The 27,868-nt window shown below is 40.4% G+C and overlaps 1 protein-coding gene across 4 annotated transcripts in view; it reads left to right on the top strand.

The window, feature by feature from the left end:
- ptprua (protein tyrosine phosphatase receptor type Ua) overlaps window positions 1-27,868 on the top strand; it is a 161,247-nt gene that overhangs the window by 49,838 nt on the left and 83,541 nt on the right. For all 4 annotated transcript variants that reach the window (XM_055055840.1, XM_055055839.1, XM_055055838.1 and 1 more), the window contains exon 3: window positions 23,053-23,324. In XM_055055840.1, coding sequence (XP_054911815.1) covers window positions 23,053-23,324 — 272 coding nt within the window. The remainder of the gene's footprint in view (window positions 1-23,052; window positions 23,325-27,868) is intronic.

The raw sequence follows: 27,868 nt of genomic DNA, 5'->3' as shown, positions 1-27,868 counted from the left end.
ATCATTGGCGGTATTCACCTTTCATCTCTTTCTCTTCCCTGCTTCGTACCGTCTGTGACCTTTAGCATGTTAGGGAACACCATATGTGTCTGGTATGAGCATCTGCTGCTGTGGGACACCGTCTAACTGGCTTAATATGACATTAGCATGTTAAAAGAAAGTTCATTGCGCTCTGAATATGTTAGCCTGAATTATTGCACTCCAAACAGTTCTCTTTTAGTCTGGTCACTGCTTTCCTACCCACTGAGCTGGATTGCTACAGAGGAATTTCAACCGGGTCAATCAGCGAACAGGAGAAGTTGTGAACGATGATGGTGTTTGAAAATTATAGTCTGCCTAGTTTTAGCGATGGCAGCAGAGGACGCAAACTCTTCTAAATATTGAAGTAACTGTAACAGTCGCCTCATTCAGCTCGGCTCTTCTCCCTTCGCTGTGGAGGACGACTGTTTGCAGGTGATTTCCGATAATCTGTTGGGATTGTGGACTCACCCTGTGACAGCTTCACACAAGAAGAAGCACAACAACCTCAGACTTACTGAGCTTACCTGCACCTGTGTTATCACACAGTCAGCCTCAGAGCTTTGGTAACTTCGAATTGTTCCCAGTACCAGACAAGCACTACCTTCATAGAATATGTTGTCAGTACAAAAATATCTAACTGAATATATCTAACACTGTTCTTCATGTACCAGTCAGCCAATGCTGCTTCAGATAACAAGTGTTTTTCTCACTGCAGACTCTGTTCCACTTTTGGGACAACCTCTGCAGAAACTACTGTTTTCTTAAATACGTCTCAGATTTGCTCTCATTTTGCCCTTTAACTCCCCCCCTCCCACAGCTGGTTCTGCTGTCGAGCTGCACATCTCCTTCAGAGTCAACAGACTTGAGAAGGATGCTACCATGACATGATCTTGTTATTTTCTCAAGCTGTTGTGATTCCACAGTGATATAAAGAACAGCGAAGTTTAAAAAAAAACTCCAAAACGTTTCATATAGTGGAGTGCAGAGAGAGCTAGTGTTGGATGTGTAGCCATGTCATTTGCATCCATCATCCTAAAAAGGGTCACAAAGTCAGTTTTGAGACTTCAGTGAGCCACAGTGAGTTATCATTCATAACTGGAGAAAACATGAAAGCCAAACTTTCCCTTCAACATCACATTAATGACCCATGTGGAAAATCAACATCTGACGCCCTACAGATGTGTCAGAATCATGGCTGATTGTGATACTGAAAAAAAGCACTGCAGCTATAGGCAATGAAGAATTCACATAGATAGGAATTGTTTTACTTCTGCTTTCTCGAGTGAGATTTAACTTTTATTTGTCGAGTCCATCAATAAACAGACAGATTTCATTATAAAGATGTTCTGCAGAGTGATTGTCCTTGTAAATTTCTCCCAGCTCAACAGAAACAGGCACAATGAAGGCCAACATTATGCTTGCTACTCAAACCACCTACTGACTGCAGATTACTGCCGCCTGACGCATAGAGGTTGATCGGATGCAGATGCTGTTCGCTAGCAATATGAGGTTAGCTTATCATAAAAGATACATTTTCACTGTAATTGTGACTGACTGTGACAAAACTAGAAACAAGTCAAGGTAGTTAGCTTAATTATCAGTGAGTGGTTTAATAAAGATGCAACTGTTCAAGGACAAACTGTGTCTTTTGTAACGTGTTATGGGGCAGTATTATACACTTTCTAAGTACTTAGTAACATTTTATCGTATAATAAAGTCACTACACTACATTCAATTGTTATAAAAATGCTGCATATATTAAATATAATATTTGACTTCACAATTTGATGCCTTGAATTTGTACGTCTCTTTAAGAAGCTCTCGCTCTTTCCAACACTCCGCCTTCAATACGTCTTCGTAACATCGCTCCTCCATTAAGCCATTAAAAGCATTTTTAAGTGTTTTCCATGATAATCCCAGCAGATGCTCAGTTCCATCAGGAGTATGGACATTGCTGCTGCCGCTAGTCTGGAGGAGCTGAGTGGTGGGGGAAGGACAGCTCTGTGAGGCTGATAGATTAAACAGCACCTTAGCAGTTATTATGTTGCTTTTGTTAAAAAAAAAACACATTCAATTATCTCTTCTGTTAGTCTTCAGGTGTGAACAGAATTCACATTTCCATCAGTTATCTTTAGTTCTGATGTTTTTTAATACTCATAAGCATTGAACACTGTGCCAGGAAGCCTTAGTATGTGTGAGACAGAGAACTAACTACACATGTAAAAGAAGCATTAAACTTTGATTTGGTAGTTGGAGAACTCGGGCTGGAGTATGCATGTATGCCTGAGTATGAATGCACTCAGGCAAAGCCTTTTATGTCATCAACTGTGTTTTTGCATTGTGAGCAAGTCTCTCAAGACAAAACTTAAAGCATATGCTCGCCATAAAAATCTGCTTTACTGCCTGTTATATATCCATAGTTTATGTGGGTCTCGTAATATCCAACATTTCACGTTTGTTTCTTTCAATGTTCCATTAAAACAAACAAACAAAAAAAAAACACTGAAGAGCCTGACAACAGTAAACACTGGAGCAAAGGCCTGGTAAAAGGCAACTTCCCTGGAATGACTGGCAAAATATGTGGCATGGTGCTGCACATAAAGCTGCTCTGTTTAAACGAAGACATAAAGACCAAAGAGGTTTGATGTGAGGAGTTACTTTCCTTCAGTGTGTTTGAAGAAGTCTTGTATCATCAATGAGAGGGTGGATCCAACAGAATAAGAAACAGCTTCAGATGGATCTGGAAGTTGAAGCTTTTATGATCAGAACCTCAACAGACACTTTTTAACATGTGACTCTAGTTCAGAGATCAGCAACCCACGGCTCTTTTTAGCGCTGCCCCAGTGGCTCCCAGGAGCTTTTTCTAAAATGTTTGAAAATGAAAAAAGATGGAGGTGTGAAATATATTTGTTTGCTTTTATATTGTTTTTGTAGGATACAAACATTCTTATCAGTTTCCAATGCTATAAAAATGTGTAGAATAAATAGAAAGTTTCAATAAACGTCACATTAAACACGTAAGAACGCAATCCTGTCTTAGGTATATATATTTAGAAACAATATATATTTTTGTTGTTGTTGTTTTTATAAATTGGTAATACATTTCAGAAGTTGGGATGCACATTATATCAGCACTAACATCAGTATTGATGTTACATCGGTATCGGATATTGATATTGACCCACATTTTCACATCAGTGCTTCCTTAATAAGAAGGTATCTTATCAAAAATACAAAAAAAAAAGCTGGTTCTAAAATAGAAACATTCCTGCATGCTGGCTGCCTCTGTCAGCTGCTGTTGGGTAATAGGAGCAAATTCCAGTGTGACAGCTGTCAAAATAACGCCAGTGAAGGGTTGCTGATGTCATCGTGTTTCAAACTGGGGAGGTCATGGGTTTTAGAGTCAATCCATACTGAATCCCGGATGACTGCGGGTCCTTTCGACTCCCACAGCTGATGGACGACACCTGCTGTGGCAGCATTGATTGCGGACTGACCAGCCATCCGACATGCCGAAACATTTTCCAACAACATTTCCCTTTCAAACTGGTGACAGTTTACTTTCTCAAGACTCAACTGTCTTTACCCAATAATCCGCTAAATGTTGGAGTCTCTTTGAGTCTCTACCCTCCTTTCTCTTGTTCTTCCCAGTGACTCTGGATGCAGCAGTTGACGACTGAGAATTTGTCTTGAATTACAATGCAGCTTTCCCTCGGAGTGCCACAAACTCCAATCATGCAGCTGCTGATACATTCTATAGGTGTTACATTATTTATGTCCCCAGCTGACGCCCATCGCCCATAGTGACGGCTCTGCAGCTCTGTTGACGTATCTGCTGTCAGCGCTATGCTCGAGCTCTTTCACCCCACATTATCACGTGAGGATCCCAGGGGCCCAAAGAGGAAAAGAGATACTTTCACTACTTTCAGTCATTGCTTTCAAATTTCCCTGCCACCAGCCTCTCCGCCTCCCGCCTAAAAGGAGGAGGGGCCGGCGCAAGTCTCTGAATGGATTAGAAACGACAGTTAGAAAGTGTGACCAGGGTGGGAATAATGACTCCCCTGAACCGTTAGTTCCCACTTATCCATTTATCCGTAGAGAAGAATCAAAAGGAAGAGCTGCTCAACAGCCAGAACTCCAGGCATATACAGAGGCATACAAAAGGACAACTAGTGTGTTTTATTAGGATTTTACGTGGCAGACCAACACATCCAAGAGAGTTACTCTCCTGCAACTGTCATGAATCCCTTCTCCAACACACCTGAGCTCCATCACCAGCAGGTCCTTCAGCTCATGTAATTCAGGTGTGTTGGAAAAAAGATGCATCTAAAAGTTGTAGGATAGTTGCCTTCTGGAATGGGCACAACTAATGTATGATTGTGATGTGGGATTAAAATGCTAAATGATTTTCTAAATTTCACAAATTAAACCCCCTTTATAGAACCATCTGTTGTTCCATTACATTAAGTCCTGGATAAAGTGTTAGGATAAAGACTAATAGTGATTTGTTTTTCTTTGACTGGGCTGGTCATGAATTTGTTTTGACTAGAACCATTTTATTGTGGTTCTTTCTGCAATGCTTAGGGTAATGTTCACCTATAACTTGTATCTGGACATAGGTGAACATTAGGATTAGTCCCCAATCTCAAGTATGGGACCAGAAAAGCATCATGCTACCACCATCATGCTTCATGCTTGAATATTGCTGAATTTATCCTGAGAATGTTTTATACACATGACTATTTACAAATTAGGCTGAAGATTTTAATTCAGTTTTGACCCTTTACAACGCTGCCACTTATTCACGAGAGTCACCATGATGGATTTTGGAAGTGAAGGATGGGAATATTGAACAGAGCAGCTAAAATTGATTTCACCAAGTTGTTTTTTCTAGCATAGCCATGATTTCTCCTTATTCAAATTGAGCTAAGTAGCACCTAGCTGGGGCTCATAAGAGAAAAGTTGGAAATAGCTGGCTTAGAAACCGACCCGCATCTTTTCCCTCCTGAAGTGTTTATAGAATTGTTCAACTTATGAACATTGCTTGAATTCACGACAAATGATTTATTCCACTATGTCAGGGGTCTCGAACTCCAGTCCCCAGGGGCCGGTGTCCTCCATCGTTTAGATGTGCCTCTGCTGCACCACACCTGAAAGAATAATTAGGTCATTAAGGCTCTGGAGAACTGATCTACCCCAGGAGGAGGTAATTAAGCCATTTCATTCCAGTGTTTTGTTCCTGTGGCACATCTGAGAACTGCAGGACACCAGCTCTTGAGGACTGTAGTTTGACACCTGTGCACTATGTCATAAACAGTGTTTCCCCTGACAACAGAGAGACTTAAAAACATAAAAATGTTTAGGTGGTAACCAGTTTTTGTCGTACATGCAAGGATACATGACGTTGTGGTCATTTCTCCGTGTCTTTGATCTTAAGCCAAAGCACAGCAGGCTGTTGGACTGAAAACATTGAAGGTATGTTTCTACCTTCAATATTGAGAAGGTAGAAACATACCTTCTCAATATTGAAATATTTGATTGCATCTTACCAATCTTATGACTTATAAAGTAAATGAATGTTGATCTTCTGACCTTGTAAAAAGTGTTTCCTACAAATCAGTGATTCCACCGAGGACTGTTAGTCCTTCACCGCTGTTTTCTTTCCTCAATAAAATTTTGACTATAAAGTTACAAGTTTGGCCTAATATATATTATTATATATTAGGCCACCAACTGTCCATTTTTTGACAAACTTTACAGAAGTTAAGAGCACATTGGTCCTATAAAAACGTTTAAGTAGCCTATAGCATACATGAACTCCCATTTTACCGTTCAGTTTGGCCTGGCGTAACAAACCCAACCTGGCATTAATGTAAAATGAATCCATTTACCCCCACAGACACGGGTCAAAGGTCAGTAACGGATCTTTCTCCGTCTCTCTGAGTGTTTCTTGTCTAAGATTAATTAGATTTTTGACCCAGTTCCAGTTTGTTCCCCTCCTTGTCTTTGTTTTCCCCTTGAGCAATGACAAATGGAGTCTGTGTTTATAATGGTGAGGGTGTGCATGTGGTTGGGGGTGCGATCCAATGTGTGTGTGTGTGTAGGATTTAATGTGTTACCTCATTTCTAGTCTGTTGGGAACCTTTTGTCCTCCTGCCACCCCCATCGTGTCCGTCTCTCCGTGACAGGCCAGCAGACACTGAACTAAGCTGAACTCCCAGCCTCTCCCAACTTACACGCACACACACACGCACACACTTGTCCTTTGTTGCCTTCATTCTCAGTTCCAATCACTTGCTGCTTGTCACAACTGCTGCAGCTGGAACTGCTATTGTTGTCTTAGCAGTTTGGACCCAGTGGGGGGCGTTGGGTTAGGTTCATGTGATGTGGACCAGTGAAGGAGAGGAGAGGAGCTATTAACCTAACTGCATGTATCCCAACTTTTATTTATGGCTTCTGCTGCTCACTGTAATAACACTAATGACACAGTTGAGTCAGAACGCCTCCATAGTTTTTTGGGGTGTTTTTTTTTTTTTTTGCTCTGTTGTAAAAAGATCCTTTTTCAAAAAAATCAGCTCTAGATATTGTAAATTTGAAATCAAGATGTTCCATTCTGGTTTTACTTGTACAGAAGAACAATGAACATGATTTACCTTTTGCATGGATTTAACCCTTTCAACATCCACGACTGTGTAACTATTGGCAACAGGCCCCTGCAGGTGGAGACCCCACTTTTTGAGCTGTAGGTTGCAGTCAGTTGGACTGCGCCTCTGTTGCAGATCTGAGGATTAAAAGTTATCCCTCATAAATGTTAAATAGTGTGCATATTTTCCCTCCTCAGACGTCAGCTGAGATTCTTATTATGCTGATTTATTATCGTTGATTTCAATTTTCTAGGGTTTATTTGCTGCAAGCGGCACCATTAAAACTGCAGCCATGCAGGACGTGAATTAAGATCCTGGGATTACTAACGCCTTTCATTTGTGTCTGGCAGCGCGGTGGATTTAGAGGGAGCGCCTCTGTGAAAGCCGATGAGTGCTGAGCGCTTTCCCTTTGGCCCATTTGAATCCAGCAGAGAGGCCCATTGGTTGATACTGAGTTTGCCTGCAACCAATTGGCTCAAAGCCTGACTGATGTTGAATAACTCCCAGTCACAGCATAATGTGTGGAGCGTTAAGCCGTCTGTCCGTTGGTTGGACCCCCAACGGGTGTCAAAGGGCTTCCTTTCAGCTAACGGCATTTCATTGGCACATTCTAAATTTAAAGCTACCATTGTGTTTTCAGTCCAACAGCCTGCTGTGCTTTGGCTTAAGATTAAAGACAAATATTTAGTCATAGTTCGTCATTAACACCTCCTCCCCACCCTTGCAAAGCTCAAAACTGGAAAAAGACTACAGTTAAAACCACATTTTTACAGGAAAATATTAAAATATTATATTCTTAATGTCTGACTTTAAAGCACTTTTTAAAAAAATATTTTCTCACTTAATGAGGGTTGCTAAAATGATTTCTATTCACTTAATGCCAAAATTAATGAGTGAGAGAATTTATGGAGATTTTTCTTTCAAATCTTCTTCAAACTCTGACCTTTACATTCACCTTCCTACTATTTGGTAGAAAGGCCATCAGGAGTTCGTCCATGTGGACGACTGAGTTGTGATCCAGAGTTGATGTCCTGCCGCATGTCTTGAAATGCAGCTTTAGTATTTCCACATGATGATCTTCCATCTATGTGGTAAAGTGCACCAGTTACTTTCTACATCACAATTCCCACATTGTGTTTTCTTAAACTTACAAGCTTCTTCCTTATTCATTCAAAAGATGAACTTCGGATGAATGACAAAATCATCCAATTGAATTCTATTGTATCAGAACAAAAAGACCAAAATGAAGTTTCTTGGTCTCTGCATGTATTTATAACATGAACATTTTTATAAATACGTCTCCTCCCTGAACAATAACTGGACATACTCATGTTGTCTGGACTTGTATAAAATATGAACTTGGCACCTATAGGCATCAATGACTGGTACTGGTCCATAAGCCACAAGATATTGTGGCTGATGGACACAATTGGTTGGTTATAAAGCATAATGAGATTTATTATGCTTTATAAAGTAATGAAAATGTTATCCATATTTAGCTTGTCACAATATGGTGAACGGCCTTGTCTCGGTAGGCTTGTTGTACCAAAGTCTTTTTATTCAAGATGAAGAATCAGGCTGTTAAAACTTTGGGAAATTGTTTCATAACCTACTCATTGTGGCGCAGGGCATTCTGGGTAAATGCAATAAAAAAAACCTGCTAGTCTAGCGTCAGCAGGAGAAATGTCTTTCACCAATGACAAAGGAGAAATGTTCTTTCTGCTAAAATCAGACTTTCTTTTCTTTTTTCTTTTTTTTTTACATTTTGTGAAGTTGCGCTCAGTGTCTTCTTCAGAGGTTTTTATCTTGTTTACTTCTGTAGTTCTTGGTACAGCACCACCACAGGTGAGGAAGGGAACGGGACTTTCAAAGAATTTGGTTTGTTTGAATTTTTGTCCCCAGTCGAACGGATTCTCAGCGTGGAAAAGCTCTTAATCACACAGATGGACTATGTTACCTAATTAGGTGACTTCTGTAAAAATGTATTTATTCTTTCATTTCAGTTCATTTATTTACAGCGGTTTGTGTTGATCTATGACAAAAAAATCCCATTTTTGTGGCTGTTACATGACAAATTATAGGAAGCTTTGATGGATGTGAAAACTTTTGTAGCTACACTGTTAGACAGACAAGTTTTTTCTTCTCAACTTTAGCAGAGTCCTTCGTTTGTGCTGAGTTCAGACTAACTCCGAGGCCGGGTCAGGGAAAGGACAGGCGTTGTTTTCTGCAGTTTGAGGTGGTCTGGACCAGATGGCATCCTCTGTCCTCCAGATGCACTTCACCTTTCCCTCCGTGCTGCTGGCACACTGCAGGACCGGGGCTGATAGGACCTCATCACTGGCGCTCTGTGGTTAGAGCACCTGCAGTGGGCTTTGATCCAGCCTGGCAGATCAGCATCCTCCTACTGCTTCCTCCTCTTCCACACAGATGTTGTATCACTGCACAGCACCAGCCAATGAAGATCAGACTTGGCCTTGTCTTTGGTGGGGATCGCTTCAGGAACTGGAGAGCTTGATTTTTTTTTTTTTTTTTGCCAGGCAACACAGAAACTGATGACTCAGACCCTGACCTGTTTTTATATAATCAGGGCTCATCAAGTCATGCAGTGTGGATCCATGTTCTTATGTGGCATGATGTAATGTAGATACTGCTGCTGGGCTTCAGGTTCAGTGTCCTGCTGCCTAATTCAAGTAACCTCAAGAATAAGGTCATGAGCTGGTAGCCGGACATTCTCCTGCAATATTTTCACCACTATTATTTATTAATACAGTCCAAACTTATTGAACTGGAGAAGTTTGTATTCTGCAGTGCTGAGCTGAACAACAGGTGTTAAAAATGGAAGGATTCACTTTTTTCCCTTTATTCCACAGAATGTTTTGGGTATTGTTGATATGTTTTTGGGAAATATGAGATGGGCCATTCATTTCATTTATTGTTCTCAGCTGGTCTTAACCTTGACTTTAATCCTCCTCAGGGCTGCTGTTTATACCCACTGTCTTTTTGCTGAGTCATGAACATTGATTGAGGCGTGTTGAGCCAGCTGTGGCTTAAATGTTCTGGGTTATTTTGTGACGAAAGTGATGATGGAGGGTAAAACTCCATCTGCCTCTCTTCTTACCCTGAAGCGCCCATCATTCTAGAAGAGGCTCATCAGACCACCTGACTTTCTTCACTGCTGAGTCCAACATTCAGGTGGCCTTCAAAGTGGAGGCGTTTTGTCCAGATAGCCTCGCGGATGAATGGTTTTCTTATGGCTACACAGCTGTTGAGCTCTTCCCTTGTCTGTTAACCTTAGCCTTTGGTTCCACTGTTGTTGTTTTTTTCTTGCCTTTGATTTCACTAAACCTTGACAAAAATCACTGATCTCTACAATTTTTTATTATTTTTTTCAACCACATCTCAGAGATTATGTGGTTGATCGTGATGATTTTCCACTATATCTTCCAGCTTTACATGATGTTGCAATGGATTTTTATGATTGTCGCAGTCTAAAATGACTAATGTTGCAGCATCGTTTTCCAAAAGTTACTATCAAAGCTGCACCTTTTTAAAGCTATATTTTTGCCATAACATCATCTTTCAAGCACTCTGAGGTTCACTTAGGGACTGTCAACAAATTTCCAAACCAAACACTCCTGTCAAACAAATGTCAATAAATGCCTTGCCTAGTGACCATATGATACAAAAATGTGGTAATTTGTGCTTTTTCTACTAAAATGTCAAGTCATATCCAATATTTTAAATAGCTTTAATATTAAATAATATGTTTTCTTCAATGGCTTCCATATCGTGTGTCACACTGACTAGAAATTAGCGTGTAATTGTTGTATTAAAGCGTATAAATGAGGCACACACATTTTTATTCCACTTTAACTCATTTTTTATTTATGTTACCTATTTTCTTAGTTTAAATTTTGTATTTCTCTTCAATAGCTTTGAGGTCATGTGACCTATTGAGTCAAAATCTGTGTGAAACTGTTCTACCAGTCAGTACAAGGACGACTAGAAAAAGGACAAGTCGAAGAAGGACAAGTAGGAAAAGGGTAGGAGGCAATGACAAAAGAAGGGCTTGTATAAGAAAAAGACAAAACAATATATCTACTTTTCTTGACAAAAACACATGTTTAGGGATAATGAAAAAGAAAATATACACATATCTTGATGGAAACTCATGTGTTAGGAGAAGGAAAAACTAAATATATATTTATTATGTCAGTTTTGGTCCTCCATAATTTGATACATTTGAATTTCCAACAAATTCAGTGCTGACTATTTTTTAAATCATTAAATTTCAAATGCTTATGCATTGTATGAACATCACCTCTATTAGCGGTTTGTCCCCATCTCAGAGCATCCGCTGGCTTTATCTGGGGGTCCATCGGGCCCCCGCTGTGAGCTCTGATTTACTGCAGGAGCATTAAAGAAGAAAACAAAGGACTGGGGCTCGGGAAAATGGCACGCAGTTCATGAGAAGACCAGAGAATCATTGTGGAAAAAGGGGAGAGAGAGGAATTCTTCCACAGAGCAGAACAAGCAGCAGATGACAGGAGCTAGCCGGAGCGGCCGGAGCGGCCGGAGCGCCGGGCGGGGGTCAGGAGGGATGCACCACCACGCCCCACAGGGGCAGCGCCACACAAAGCAAGCATACCCAGCCCACACATTGTCCTTTGGTGGCAGCTAATTCACTATTGATTTCTGACACTGAGAAGATTAGCTTTCATACTGAGTCTGCTTTCATCCTCTTATGTCAGCTGGCTGGAGCTCCAGCTGAGCTGCAAGGCTGGAGAGTCAAATTCAGAGAGTTTCTGGGGACTGAGACCCCCAACCAACCATGGTCGGGCTAAAGAGCGTAGTGGGAACGGGGTATCGCAAGTGAGGTCATGATCTATATATAGTTAGCTAAAACTAACGAAATAACACAAACCGAAAAGGAGAGAACATTTTTGTTAGCTGAAATAAAATAACAGTAATTAAAGGGATGAAATGTATAATTATTTGGCATTATATTACATCTTTATGAAACTAACTAAATTATGCTGAAGTTATGGATATAATATTCTTTGTTTTTGTGTTTATGAAGCAATTTATTAGCCTTTCAAACTGATGTAAAATGGGTTCCCCACACACAAGTAGGTTACATAAGCGGCCAGCAAATTACCGCTAGACTAAAAACTACCAAAGACTGACTAAAACTAACTGAATTAGACCAATTAAAAGTCACATCAAAACACAAATAAACTACAACAGAAAACCCCAAACTATTATGACTTTGATCTCAAACTGCAGTTTTTTTTGTGCCTGATGAACTAAACTTTCTGTATTTTTTTGGCCATTGGTAGAAAAGTCCTGTTTCCTGCATCAGAAACCTATTTCCTTTCTTTCGTTCATGAAGACTGTTGTTTGAGGTTTGAGAACACGAAATAACCCCAATTTCCTTTTAGTTTTTCCTCCTTTAGTACTGATTTTTTTTTCTGTTCAGGCTGCAGGAGTAGCAGCTTCACAAGACATCTCCCAGAGAAAGATCATTTGTTCTGGCTAAATGACAAAATGACTGTGATAGTTGGGAGTACCTGGCAACATTTACCTTGTCAAAGCTCATTGAGCCTCTCCTTTTGTTGATTCCTTAGCTCCATATTCATTCCATATTTCTATCATTCTTTTTTTCAGAGCAGCGGGAACAATGGTGGTCCAACGTAGGAGCGGGACCAGTATTGAGGATTGAGTCATGAAAGAGTCTCAGCGGGAAAGAAAGTTGAATGCTGATTGAGGACTTTACAAATCTCTCTTCTTATCTATTTAGAGGCTCAGTGGGCCATTTGTAGGCAGTAGAAACTGAATGTTTAAGAAAAAATTGAATTTCTTTAGTTGTTTCGCTTTTGTGCAAATCCTTGAGAATTCACTGGATATTCAAAATGTACATGTAGCTGTTGTCAACAGGATTGGTATAGTGGATACATATTTCTGTATTCAAACGGACCTGTAGAGACACTCTGATCTTTAGGCTGAACCCAACCCAGATTCTAAGTTTTGTCTGGACCTGGAATCAGGAGAGGGCAGCGAAAAAAATAAAATATCAGAGCAGGATTATATTTTTTAGATCAGGTACACTAATCAAGGCAGAATACAGCCACCATTTGCGTGAGCAGTTTTATTTTATTTTTTTCAAGTTCACAGTTTATTTTGTTTGTTCACAGCTTTCCACTCTATCATATACCTTGTGAATAATTTGGCTGATCCAGATTTTCTCTAATGATATGATATGTTGTTGTTTTTTTTACCTTTTATCATGGTGAGCTCTTACTTGCTGTCTGTGTGTGATTAGATCTTTGCTGGCTTGCAGGTAGTTTTGTGAGGTTAAAAAAGACTTTTAAATTTATTCATTCACACCAGCCCTGTTTGGTCTGCTTTAGTTGAACTCCAGTCCGTTTGCCGAGTAGGTCCGATTGGTTTTGGGAGGTGTGAACGGGTAACAGAATTATAATGCAAACTCTGGTACGCCTACAAACCTTGCTTGGGTTCACGTGAAGTGAACTCTGGTGCAGTTTGAATGCGAATGTGAATGCTAAGCATACCAGAGGCAGCTCCAAAAGTAGGAGGTGGACAATAGCACAGGGCATTCTCGGTAAATACAACCCAAACAAACACATGAATCTAGTACTAGAGGGACTTTTTACCAAAAACAAAAAGAAATCCTCCAACCGCTACATACTTGTTTACATTTTGAGAAGAAGGAAGTTGTGCTCAGTATTTTCTTCAGAGGGTCTTGGTGCAGGGCCCCCACAGGCGAGGGCAGAAACTGCCTCAGTGCGGTGTGAAAGAGAACCGCAGGAAATGGAACAAATGTTCCACTTTGGTCCCCTGAAAATATCAAGTCTAACAGGTGTGAAAACATTGGTAGAGCACTACAGAATGTATCTCACCACATTTATTTTAAACTCAGGGTGTAACAGTGGCTATTCTTCTCACTAAGAAAATCCACTTCAATCAATGTATTTTATTTAATGTCTAAAACAGGTGTCCCATTTTTGACAAGGTGGTATTTTTCTCACTAAAAACATTTTTTCTCAACTCTGCTTACCAAACAACCAACTTTTAAGGTGAATGCAAACATCTACTAAATATTTTACTGCATAAAATTAAAAATGTTAAAGTGGTGCACATTGAAAAGGATCCTGGATATTTCCATGAATAAAGGCATACTGTTTCTTGAATTTAAACATCGTCTTCATCATGCTGTGTAAACCATCATCTCACCTCTTCACTCCTTGCTGATCAGTCATCTGACTCATATTGCGACTGCTTTGGTTTGCTCTGATCATATCATTGTTTCCAGCCTCAGCAGGGAGCTGTTCTCACTGGAAAACCTTTGAAATCTCACCACTCACTACCTGTTGAGCTCCTAATAGCCAGCAGTCAGACAACCTGTGATTAGCTGGTAAACACCTGGCAACCCGATATTCCGCTCAGACATAAACGGGGAAAACAGAAGTTAGGTTGTGTGGAGGGCCCGGTTTGACAGACCAAGCAGTTAATACAAAAAAGGTAAATATGTGGAGAACAGTTTTTATTTCTCAAAAAGTAAAACAAATTGACAAATTATGCAAAGATTTGCTAGTAAGCCCATGAAAATGTCATATGAATATTACTGCAGTCAAAAAGAAAAATAATAGAACATTAAAGGGGTTCACATTTTTGTAAGTATTTCTTAAAGTTATTGGTAATATTTCTCCTATTAAAAAGCTATTGTATCATTTTCACCTTGATTGAAGTTAGAAAGCTAATCAGATGCATTTCAATAAATATGTAAACAAAAACATGTTGTGTATTAAAGTCACATACTGGAACTTTAGAGTAAATGCGTTGCCATCGTTTTGTGGTGCAGGTGTCTGAGCCAAATTAAAGGTCTTAATAAGAGACCTTTAACTACAGAATATTAAAGGTCTTTTTTGCAGAACGTGTTTTTCTTAACCAACTAATGAGACATGGCAGAACCCCTGAGACAGCATCAGATGACACTATGATGGGGCGACTTGTGTGAGCTGATTAGTGCTGAGCCAGTCAGATGACGAGAGAATGATGGAGCGACTGACACAGAAAAAGTATTAAAAGTTTTGAGAATAAAAAGACATAAAATCCTGTTTTTACAGGATGCTCTTGAATTATGGCAGAACAATTCCTCCATACCTGCTGTTAAGTTGCACAGCAGCAGTTTTAGGTTACTGCACTGTGGCTCATAACTGCTGAAAAAAAGAAAACTGTGGATAAAACAGGAAAGGTCATGTCGCCAGTTTGGCAGTATTTCACATAGTTAAAAAAACTGATTAATAATTATTGATTTTGACAATTATCGACATTTTTAAGCCCAGTATAAGCACAATTAAAGGTAAGAATATATTTTTGAATGATGTATGATATAAATATTTTCTAATAGACAAATGAGTAAACCAACCAAATGAATAATAACTTCAAAATAGTTAAATAGTTTCTGAAGGCAGAAAAGTCTCTGCTGAAGAGAATAAAAGACAGAAAATAGCATTTGCTGGTGAGTAGTTTAAGGACTTAAGTGATCAGAACAGAAGCATGGAATATTTGTGCGGCCCATATGGCTAGCATATTTTACCCAGTATGTTGCCGCATCTTGGAGGCGATGGTGTAGAAACAGCAAATGATAGCGTTGTTCCCGTTAGTCTCCAGATTCCAGAACGTCATCAGGGGAGTTCATTAGCTCTCACTGTTGGCTCGTGTTCTCCGCGGGACGTTTAGTGTCCATCAGCGTCTCATTGACGACCAGCTGCTGCGGCTGCTTTCCAGACTTCCCGTTTAGATTTTGTGGGAAATCTGTCGCTTTGTTAATGGCAAAGATCGGAGTTACGTCTCCGACAAGCTAAACGAGGCCGAGCTCCAGGCGAACCAATCTCTCCTCACAGCCAGATAACAAAAGGAACAAACAGGAGGATTACACTAAAGCCCTCTACTCCCCAATCACTGCCACCACTTTGTATCTGTGCGATATCAAGGCAAGGCGGTTCCTGCTCAGAGTTACAGTATCAGATGGAGAAAAAAAAAGAAGAAATTACTGTTGGTGACTGTGGGATTCAGAGCCCAAATTGAAAATGTGGAACAAATTCTAGAGATGCCCCAGAGTGGAGGGGAATGGAGGGGGGGCAGGCGAGGGGAGCAGAGGGAAGGGAGCGGAGGTCACTCTCATGGCGTCCCCATCAGAGCCAACCGACAGCAGACTTTTCACGGCGTCAAAGGCAACGGGACATGGAAAATATCAGATAAAAAAAATGTGATTAAAATGCAGCAGGTTTTTTTGCCTGGCCTTTTCAAAGGAGCGATGGTGTTGTCACTGTGTGGAATATGGAGCCAAAGTCCTACAAAGCGTTACCGATGGCAGCGGCGGGTTCTAAGGAAAACTGACAGCCTCTACCACAAACATAAAAGCCACCCGCTATCTCTCCAATTTTTTTTCTTCCTCTCTCTGCTTTCCCACACTTCTTTTCGCTCTTTGAGCTGCTCTTCATTACCCCCACCACCACCATCTCCAGTGTAAGTGCGATAAAAGCAGCCAGACCTGTAACTCAGGCTTCAACCCTACGCTCTAATATGAATTCAGGGTGCCCAGGCCATCCCCTAATCTCTTAATGCATGTTCCCTCAACCTTGGCAGGGTCGTGGGAGAAATAGATGGAGCCTTATCTGCTGTTATAGATTTATGGAGAATGTCTCTGGGAATGCACGCTTTCTTTTTTCTTTTTGGTTTTCATACCAGTGTGTATCTACTAATACAATATTCACTTTTGTTCATGTGTTTATCCTCAAGGGTGTTGAGTAAGGTTATCAGAGATGGCGATATCTTTATGGGTTCAAGTCATTCTCTAATTGCTATATCAATCTTTTTGATCTCAAGCTGGGAACATATATTTTTTTTAGTTTTGTTTTCTTTAACCTTGAGGAATTATCTTATCCGTCCTTCTCCGCTTCAGCTGCTGTAAATCTCGATGTGAGAGTTTGTTTTTTCATTCGTGTTGTATCAGGTTTTATAAACACCAGAAAGGAACATGTTGCTATCTTTTCCATCATGAAGACAAAAGAGATAAGCCCAATTCTGTAGGCTGTAGGAGGAACAACCAACCCCTTGTTGTACACTTAACTTCATACAGATGATCTATTGACACACAGATTCCTTCTCTGAAAAAGACATTGACTGCAACGTCCTTCTTCACGAAATATGTTCAAGAAAATGAAGTGGCATCTATTTTGTGGACTTCTGTTTCGTCTTTGGAAAAGGCCACAAGCTATTTCTCCAGCTAGGGCTTGAAAATCCCCCCAAAACAAGAGATGTTTAATTCATAGATGTTAATTAATAGTTGTTATCACAAAATAAATTACGTCTGAAAAAGAGTTATTAGTGAGACATCTGTAGTTATGGTCAGTTTTAACAAGATGTTACCAACATGTCAGCCAGATAGGAGCAGATTGTTTATTTTCTCTTTAACCTTTTAAGCCATCTCAACATGAAGAACCAATACCAAATATTGAAAGTTAAATTTTTCTTGGAAAAATGGGCAGACATTTTTCCATGCACTGAGGACAGATGTTGTGACTTTTTTTTTTACACAGAATATCCAAACTTTGCTGCTTTGGTGTATTGTCAATTGACTTTAGGATGACCTAGAACTATTAGCCATGAATTTACATGGAGCACACAAAAATGTCCTTGTAAAATAGATGACCTTTACATATTTTAATTTTCTGCTTTTTTTATATACCAGCATCAGTCATAATCATACATTTTTAATATGAATCCAGTTTTGCTTTTCTAACCCTTTTACACATATAAGTCCCATCGTTTACATCCAAGATGTCTTTTTTAAAGTGGAGGTATGTGAAATCCACTTCTTTGAGCTTTACATCACAGTATAATATTATTTGCTCATCAAAAACATACCTGGAGTGTTGCCTTATTTCTTGAGTCCTTAAATCTGTATGGCAACCATTCAGCTATGCAAAACGCCTGGGTGGGCGCAGCACCAACCTTGAAATGCAGCTCCTTCTTAGACCTTCTTGCATCTTCTGCCTCAGAGAGCAGGTCTCCTTTATGAGTCTGTCACTCGGCTCCTTCAGACTAGCCAGCAGCAATTAGCAAACACCTGGTAGAACTTAACAGCTGAACTCATTGTAGGAGCTGCTTCTCAGTGCCACACTGTTAAAAATTTTACTAAAGGGTTAATAAAGGAGCCATGTTATAATGACTTCCTGAAATGTCAGAAAAAGACAGAGGTGCATTTTAAGATGTAAGTCATGAAGGCAAATTTCTCTTAAGTTGTATTTGATATACATATATAGCATTTTTATTGCAATGGTATCAATTTTATAGCACTCTTGATTGTGCTATAAAATGGCACTACGTGGCAGGAAAACATGTAATACTGCCCCTTTAAGATGACAGGATAGGATATGGTCTGTCTTCTGGCTCCAAATCCCAATATGATTGGATGAATAATTTGTCTAGCCGCAATGTCAATGCTGTTTGCGAAAATGGCCCCAGCCACTGGTGAGGAAGTCAGGAGGTGTTTATCTGGCTCATCGGATTGTGACGATTAAGTCAGGAAGGTGGGAGATGTTGTTCACTTGCTCGACCACTGGGTGGCCCCACACACAGTTCGTCATTTTCATCAGTTTAACAGGCAGTACATTAAAGATGTTTGCATAGGATAAGAGTAGTGGTGCATTGTGAATGTATTGTGAATGCCTCCTACTCATCTCCATGCAGTGTTTTTCACAGGGACAGTTGGAGACTTGCCCTCCAAGACTAAGTCGCTTCTGCTCTCGCAGCTGAAGAAAAAGTAATTTAAGCACACCGCCCCCCCAGGAGCCCTGGCACATCAAAGCAGCTGCAGAGGCCTGTAAGCCAATAGACTGCTCCGCTTTTACTCCTGCAAAGCTTGTGAGGCAGAGAAAAAAATGTCAGTGTTGTCCAAGAGTACAGAAAAATCTCAAAGGACAGTAGCTGCTTGTTATCACAGGATATTTCAGGCAGGTTGACATCACATCTGCGCTTTGGGATGCAGGGATGGCTCAGCTGAGGGAGGTAGCACACTGTGGTCAGAGGCTGGGTGAAATGCATTTTATTTCTCTTCATATCCAAAATGTCCATGAACTTCACTTTATCACTTTACTTTTGACCAACTTGATTTTTTTTCTATTTCCCTAAAGGTATTAGGACACTCAAGTCCTAATATCCACTATCACTTTTGTTGTATTACAGACCCTTCCATAAGGATTCACATGAAGTGATTTTTAATGTGTTAGCAACAATGTACTGCAAAACTGTGAAGTCAAATTTTCAAGTCATGCCACAAATACTCAGATTTCAAACATAGTTGTGCTTCTAAACTATGCCACCATACTACAGGTTGAAGATTTACTGGATTTTCTGAAAGGTGAACCTCAGCTTCTCTCTTAATTTTTCTGGTGTTTACACATCTCATAATCTAATCATCTGTTCGAAACACGCCGAACTTGGTTGAACCAAGTTTTAGACTTGGTTCGGCTGGAGACCAAAATTGCAAGATTTTCATTCTCAGCTGCCGCGGTTCTCTTTTACACAAACCAAAACAAACCATTTGAAAAACCTGTCAGCTCTACCCATGACCCCCTTCAAACCTGTGAAGGTTTACTTGGTGAAGGTTTTCTCAGTATCTTCACAAGAAGACACTGAGCGCAACTTCCTTCTTTGCAAATATAAACAAAGATGGAGTAGTGTCAGATTTTAGCGGTTGGAGGATTTCTATTTTGACTTTGGCAAAAGATCACAAGGCATTTCTTCCACGAGTGCGAGTATATTTGCTTTGGTTGTATTTCCCCAGAATGCCTTGCCAGCGCATGTGGGTACTGTTTTTGGCTTTTGGCATTCTAATATTAATTTGAACCACATCAGAGTTCACGTCCCTCAAACCCAGCCCGAGTTCTTTAGGTGGACTGGAGTTCACTTTCTTGGTCCACATCAGAGTTCCATTTAAACATCCTCCAACACTCGGTCTTTCCAGACAAATGAACTGGAGCTGGTGTAAAGCAGACTGAAGTTTTAGTCTGTTATTTTGCACCATCCATCTTTCCATCAACTCACCAGCATGTCTGCCCTTTCTTATAAAAACCCATTGACAAAGATACACTTGCAATGGCATGATTGAGTTTCTTTCCAACTTAGTCATTAACAGCTGCTCTCAAACCTTAAAATGTGAAAAGATTATGGTTTGCTTTTAACACCCCATCCTCTGATCAACAACATAAAATCATTACTTTTAGTCCAGGAAACGACACGACAGGTTTAGTGAATCCACAGCACCGACAGCCACCTCTGCTTTGTGTCATAAAAACGGTCATGAAGAGGAGACATTTACAGAATTTGAACAAACTGTTGAACATTGACAAAAACCAACAAAGGAGTGGAGATTGACAAAGTACGAGGAAACAGTCATAGAACAGTAGAATCTGCTACTTTCTGGAGAAGAACCAGAAACTTACAAAAGCAGGAGAATCAAGTGAGTGGCGTGAATGTGATGACCCCTCAGGGGGGCTGGATGACAGGGACGCAGACCATTTAACAGAGAAGGAACTGAATTGGCATTGGAGAAATAAACCAAAAGAGTCAGTGGTCCAAGAAATAAAATTCAAATAAACAAAAAGAAGAACACAAGAGTGAATCTAAGGCACTGAACTCAAAGGAATAAACTGATCTGGCAACACCCAAAAAACAATAAACACAGAGAAATGAACAGAATATTTTCATACTTTTTTCGAACCTTTATAAACCACAAGAGAAAATGAAAATCATACAAACAGAGATCCAAACACTCAGGAGTGTTGAGTCATTTCCTTGAGAGAAATGATTCGACACATCACCTTCTAATAGATTGCTGTTTTTTGGAGATATTTTTTAACTCTTGCTTTGACTAGAAAACAGCAAACACATATTATGTGTTAAAACAAGCCAACTTATCAGAAAGAAGTGATGAAAGTCAAAAAAACAGAGGAAGGTGAGAAAGGATAAGGGGAAGGAGGCGAGCTCACAGACCTCTTACAGTGGTGCAGGGAAGGCTGCTAGTCTGGGACCTCAGTGTTTGTGTGTTTATGAGGCGGGGGGGGTGTGTGCCGATATTCGTCCTGCATGTCAGAATGTAAGCATTATCGCCATCTCTCTGGTTTAAGCATTCCCTCGGCTGCCATTAGGCCCTAATAACTGTGTCAGGATGATTAATGGTAGGAGACCAGACTGTGATTGCACTCTCCCTCAACTGGGGTCCTCAGGCAACTACACTACCCACGATACCTGCTGTCTGGCCCGGCTGTGTCTCTCAGCGGGCCAACACCGGCTGGTGTAAGGCTTTATTTGCGGTTAGCGTGAAAATTGGATGATCTGAACACAATCTAAGAGTTCCTTGAAGAGGTCAGATTAGCTGGAAGTTCTGGGAGCAGGTGGGTCGCTCCTCAGTTGGAGTCGCTTTAACGTGTCAATGAGAGAATCTTGATCTCTTAATCAGTGTGGATGGAGTGTCAGCATGGAGTAGCATGGCTCACGAGCTGCATTTCTATTGACCATAAAATCACTCAAAATGAAATTATGAAAATGAATCCTACTTGTAAAAAACATGATGAAGGCAGGCAGTGGATGATGGTTGCTGATGTGTGTTTTTTTGGGGATGCAGGGGGTTGAACAGCGTCCACCTGGCTCCACCAGAGCTACACAGCATCACAGTTCATAAATAGTTGTGTTGAATTTATAATTCTTCTGTAAAATCACCAACTACAATTTCCCCAAAACACTGCATACTCAGCAGGCTGTCCAAGTAGGCGGGGCTTGTTGTGTCAACGCCTGAGTAAAATGCCAACGTCTCCTTTGATTGGCTGACAGGTGATGAGCGCTAGCAGCATGATGAACTAGCACTGACATCTGTCAGTGCCATGACTTTAATGACTTACCTCATGAACAAGCTCATTCATCTGTGATTTTAACCTCATTTCTTATTTAATGGAAACACCAGAATTGCTAAATTGGGCTTTTTCAACATTAGCGAATTATAGACAAAGATTTGTGCACATCTGTAATCTAAGCACATCCAGTGGTGCAACATTTGAGGAGCTCTTAAAGTGAACTATTGAGTTCACTTTAAGAAGTTAAAGTGAACTATCAGTTAAAGTTCACTTTAACTGACTGTGGCTCTTCTGATAAGAGCCACAGTCAGTCGTACTCCAAAGAATATTCTGTCACATATTAACTGTGTTTATATGCGTCAACATAACTTAATAATCCCAGGAAATTAAACTGATTGCAGGCAAACACCAAATTTATTCTAGATTCATTTCATAAACAAAATATATCATCAAAAATATTTTACATGAGAAACTGGCACACCCACCTGCGGTGCTTCATTTTGCACACATACACTGGATTTATTATAAACAGAGAAAGGGAATATTTATTGGTAAGTGTTTAATAGACTTTTGAAGTTATTATTATTAACAAGACTAAAATTTGAGTTGTGTTAGACCAACACGTTGTCTTTAGACTCTCCTGATGCTAGTTGTTGAATACAGACAGATTCTGTAAAATATAATTTCTTTCCTTCAGTATTGGAGATCATTTGAACTCCCACATCTGGCACTTTCTCATGTAAAAAGGCAACTCTTTGGAGGTTTGAGTTTTTACATAAGCAACACTTTATCAGATAAACATTTCCCAACTCAGCTTCAGCTTAGTATTAGTTTGAAAGCACCAACTTATTTCTCCTGTTTCTAAGGCCAGGTGCCCTTCTTGTCCAAGGCGAGTCTGCTGTGCTGCAGAAATAGGAAAGCCGCTGATACATCTGCAAACCTCATTCTGAGATGAAAGTCCAATCTGACACCCAGTGCAGTTCTGAGGACAGAAGGTGATAGAGGCAAAGGCAGAGCAGGTAGCAGTGCAGACACACCAAATTCAAACAAATAGCCTGACAGGAACTAACAGATATTCTGAGAAGCATCCTTGAACCTGTCAGCTCTGGCACTTGGGCTCTGTTCCGGGGGTTTAAAAATAGGAAGATGGCAGGCAATCTTCGGCGGCTGAAAACTAACATGACATTTCTATCCTAGGAGTGTTCCAGTTGAAGCCCAACCAGTTAGATCCTGTTACTTTCTGTATTTTGGCTTGTTTAGCTCCGTCTCACAGGTGAAAATGCTCTGATATCTGCTATATGTGAAATATGCATAGCTAAAGCTGCTTGCCAAGGTCATCTCTCTTTTTTATTTTTTTATTAGTGTTGTAAACTTTCAAATCTCCTTTTAAAGGCTCACCCTGCAGTGAGTTGAAGATGTCAGTGGTAATCTCCTGTTTTTCCTTCCAGGCTCCTTCATGATGGTCAATTCCTCTCAGCATTTAGGGGGCCAGCGAGCGCAGCTGTACCTACTCCCCCTGAGTGAAAACGACACCCACTGCATACAGTTCAGCTACTTCCTTTACAGCCGCGACGGCCACAGCCCAGGGGCCCTGCAGGTCTACATCCGGGTCAATGGCGGCCCCAAGGGCAGCGCTGTGTGGAATATCTCCGGCTCCCAGGGGCAACAGTGGCACCAGGTGGAGCTGGCCGTCAGCACCTTCTGGCCCAGCGATTACCAGGTTAGACAAATACATGGAAAACCCAACCCACAGGTAAACTGGATTGGGCTTTGTTAATGTCTGAAGATTGAGTCAGGATTCTTTTATACTGTGTTGAAAGGTTGCCTGGAAGTAAAAGTAATCTAGCGTCTAAAATGTCTTTAGACGCTAGATTACGTTGTTTTCTACAAGGTTATATTTTGGTATGTCAATGTTCTGCATGGATATTCAAATGACACAGTGTTTCTCATCAAAGTTGTTGAAGTCTGTTCAATATGTAATCCAGACAAATAAAAGAGCTTGGCACAACTTCAAACCTACCAAGACACAGTTGTCGTCCTAGACTAACATGCCAGGCTAAGAGAGCATTCACCACAGAAACAGCCAAGAGGCTCGTTGTTCATATGAAATAGCGACAGAGATCCAAAGCTCAGGTGGGTGAATCTGTTGATAAGCACAACTATTAGACATGCTCCACACAAAATATGCTGTAAATCAAAAGTCGCAAGAAGAAAGTCATTCCGGAAATAGAGCAAGAAGATGTTCTGCTTCCAGTTTGCTGCAAACCAACAAGCAAAAACACTGAGTGGGGAAAGCTAAACTTGCAAATCACCTTCCATAAAACTCGACGGTAGCAGCATCATGTTGGGAAGATGCTTGTTTTCAACAGGAACAGGGAAAGGGGGCAGAGCTAAAGTGAAGATGGATGGAGCTAAATATGGGTCAATGTTAGAAGAAAACACATTGAGGCTTAAAAAGACTTAGACTTAACCTTCTAACAGGACAACAGTCCTAACAGACAGATGGGTTGCAAATTATTGTTTCCATTCTGAAATTTTGTGCAGAAGAGTCATTTTGCTGGACAGCATATAGACTCCTCTTTTACTTGCCATCCGTAGCTGTGCTGCTGCAGTAGAAGTCGTGATATTCCATTAACAAAATGAAACCTGAAGATGCGGGTATCATTAAATTAGTGAGGTGTGCCACAGCAAAGGAAAAACCAGTTGAAGAATAACTCAGAACCACTCATATTCTTAATTTCTTGCTCTGTGTTGGCTACGCACAGACCCACCAACTGACTGACAACAGCGCCACTAACATGTCAGCAGCTAATATGTTTTAGGAAAAAGTTTTTTTTTAATTGTCATAATGTTGACAGTTTAGTAGCAAAATACTGGATCTCTATTTTCTCTAATTTTTCACGTATCCATTTAAGATTTAGCGCGTTATGTTGACAACTTGACAGCTAAAATCAATGAGTAGACATGTTGTAATGTGTCTGTAGTCAAAGGTTCAGTCTGGGTTATGACTGTGAACCCTCAGTTGGAAATGAACTCCCTCTGTAGGCTGTCTGGGTTTTGCCTGTAGCAGATTGAGGTGGTTTGAGCATCAGATCAAAATGTTCTCTGGATGATTCTGTTTGGAGGTTTTTCAGGTTTACCTGGCAGATAACCAGTGGCAGTGACAGACCATGTACCTGGACTGGATACATCTTAGTCTCTCTCCTCCTCCCCCTCTCACTCACATCTCTCCACCCCAGACGAGTTGTACAATGTTCTCTTGGAAATAATGTCTGCTTATCCCTGCTGGACCTGCCACACCTGCAGCCAGACTTTGGAAAAATTGAATAGGCTGATGGATGGAATACCAGCTCTGCTCAGTCACTCTCTAAGCTCAACCACAACTAAACCATAAACACCCGTCTGCCGAGAAATTTCAGTAAAACACACCTGTCGTTTTGGCATGTTTTCATCCTTACTAGTCCTTATGTAGTGTATGGATTCAGGTCTTCAAATTGTGTGGGTACTGAGGCCATCGTGCCATTTTCTTTCACACAGCTCCCAGTATTTGCCTCTTTTCTGCCAATGCATTTATGCAACTCTGCCAGCAAAACCTGCTGGTAATTATAGATTTTTCTCTCAAATCCTAGCAAACAGCCCGCTTGCCAGCAGATATGGACCATATTTTGTCCACAGATAAAAAAACAAAACAAAAAAAAGCTTCAGTGTGATGCTCAAAAAAGTAGCAAAAGCCTCTAATTATATTATTACATTTAGAAAAACCGTGAAAAAGTATTTGCCTGCCTTGTCACATTTAAGTATTTCAGATCATAAAACTAATTTTAACATTCAACAAAAATAATATTAGTACATACAAATCAAATTAGGGAAAAGCTATCCGAATCACCCCCGCCCCATAGGAAATTATAATTACCTCTTTGTTTTTTATCCTGGAGCCACTCAGAGGTCGACTTGCTCCTGTCCATTGAATAATTCTTCATCATGAATTTATGGATGAACATGTTTTAAAAAGTTCCACTCCTCTCTCAACAGCTCATAAAATGATTTTCTTACACTCTTACCAACGTGCTTTTTAACAATTATGCCTGTTTGTACCGTTTTTGATCAGCAGAAACATTTTCCTCCTTCTCTAAAGCCTGCAGTACATTTGGTGTTGTTGGTTCTTTTCTGATTTCTTGTCAGTCAGGTTGATTTGTAAGGTGGTCCTCTACACATGGCCGAGAAGTAAAAATATTTATTTGATAATTACAAAAAATGGAAGGAAAAAAGTCTTTCCATCTGTCTTTTCTTTTTTGTCATTTACTGTTTCTTTCTTCCTGCATTTCTTCTTTTTTCTTTTCCCTTCTTCCCTTCTTTCTTTTATTGAGTTCCTTTAAATCCTTCAGTTTTCTTCTTTATGTCTTTAGGATAAAAATCAAATCTATCAACAGAATCGGGCATAAAATGATTGCTTTACAATTATTAGGAATCATTATGAAACACTGAAAATGTAAGAAACATAAGAAAACGTCTGAAGTGATTCCCAAATGCAGACAGTCATTTACTTTGCGTTTTAAGTAACCAGGTAGCATGCCTTGACCAATCAAAATGCTTGCAAGAATGTGTAACGGCATCCAGCCAAATCAGTGAAAACCGTTTATATTTCATTGAAAAAAATGCCTTTGCAAATCATCCCCATTTTATGGTTTTCAATACATCTCCAGGGCAAGAGGAGAAGCGTTGGTCTGATGATTTCCATGTGTTTTCAGTAGCACTGCCACATGTTTACCAAGCTACTGGAGACTCAGTCCAATTCTTCATGGTGGTTTACGGTGTGGTTTGGTTTCTATTCTCCCACTCAACATGCATGTTTTAATAGGGCAGATTTGCTGCTGAGTTGTACAACAAGCCATTTCAATCGCAGTGTAATTTCTGGATTGTATGTTTAGCTTGTGCCGTTATTTACTGCTCCATTTACCTGAGAGCTGCACTGTGATCAATAGCTCAGTTTGATGCCTCCATCGGTGCTGATGCATAATTAGTGGTATTGTGGAGCTTGTAAGATTCTCACGGCTGCATGCAGCCTTTCCTCACCTCATTACAGTTGATAGTTTATTTTTTAATGCGGTCCGTCTTCTTAGTGATTCCCCCCACCCCCCTCTTGTTCCAGCCCCCTGGCCTCTCCCTGAAACTGTTGGTAATGAGGAGGCAGTGGCTGTAGGAGCGTGAGTTTCGCCCAAGAGTCAATTGACCTCAATTCCATTTGACCCAGTGTGTTCAAGGTGGGGATTGAGTGGTGGTGGGTGTTTGCTTCCATAACCTTGGTGCACTCTGAGGCCCACCTCAATAAATCAAGAGCTAGTTAATGGATTAGAGGCCTGAAGAGATCAATGAGGACAGCCTGCCCACACCATCCTCAGCTCTTCTCTTCGCTGGCACCAACAGCCAAGCTGATAATTAAAGTAATGATTTATCCTCCCTTTAGTGTGGATGTTGGAAAGTTTGGGGAAGCTGGAGGACAGGCGATCTCAGTGGAGGGAGTTGATGCATACAGTCTGGTTTAGAGTCGGGTCTACTGTGTTGTGTCAATGGAAGTTCTCTCCAGCAGGCAAAGAGACAGACTGAAGCTGAATCATCTGCATCAGACATTGAAGCAGGAACACACACTGACCAGGAATAAAGTTTGTCTGCTTCATCAAAAGAGACAGGAATGAGTTTCTTATTGCAGGCACTGCTTTTCTGGATGGTTGATGAAGTTTTGTTGTGATTGTGACGTCACCTGAAACATGTTTCAGATCCAGACCTAGTTTGGGATCTTTCTCCTGTTGGAACAGCCAATTCCACCAAAGTTTCACCCAGAAGTTGTAGATTAAGACATCGGAGGATTTTCTCATCATTGCACCAACTTAGAGCAACTTGTAAAAACCAGTAAAATGACACGGACTCTGAAGATGCAGCTACTACCACCATGTTGGACACTCAGTGCAATATTCTCAAGTTTGAAATTTCCAAACACACTTCTTGACATTGTAGCAAAAGAGTTCAATCTTTATGTAATCTGAACCTAAAACTTTATTTTCCCCCCTAATGGGACTTGTTGACTTGTTGGAGAAGCTGCAAATTTTGGCTGAGCTTGAAGGAGTTTATACCGCACCTATTCATGGCATGTCATCTAAAGGCACCTTACAACAAAAAGGTCAATTCAGGAACACCTTCATAACGGTGAATAAAACACAGACTGGAACTAGATTAAATGATTTTTTAAATGAAGGAATAATCAACATA

This window comes from Poeciliopsis prolifica, unplaced genomic scaffold, assembly GCF_027474105.1.
Source record: "Poeciliopsis prolifica strain line A6 unplaced genomic scaffold, Auburn_PproV2 SCAFFOLD043, whole genome shotgun sequence".
NCBI lineage: Eukaryota > Metazoa > Chordata > Actinopteri > Cyprinodontiformes > Poeciliidae > Poeciliopsis > Poeciliopsis prolifica.
This window is presented reverse-complemented; position numbering and strand designations above follow the sequence as displayed.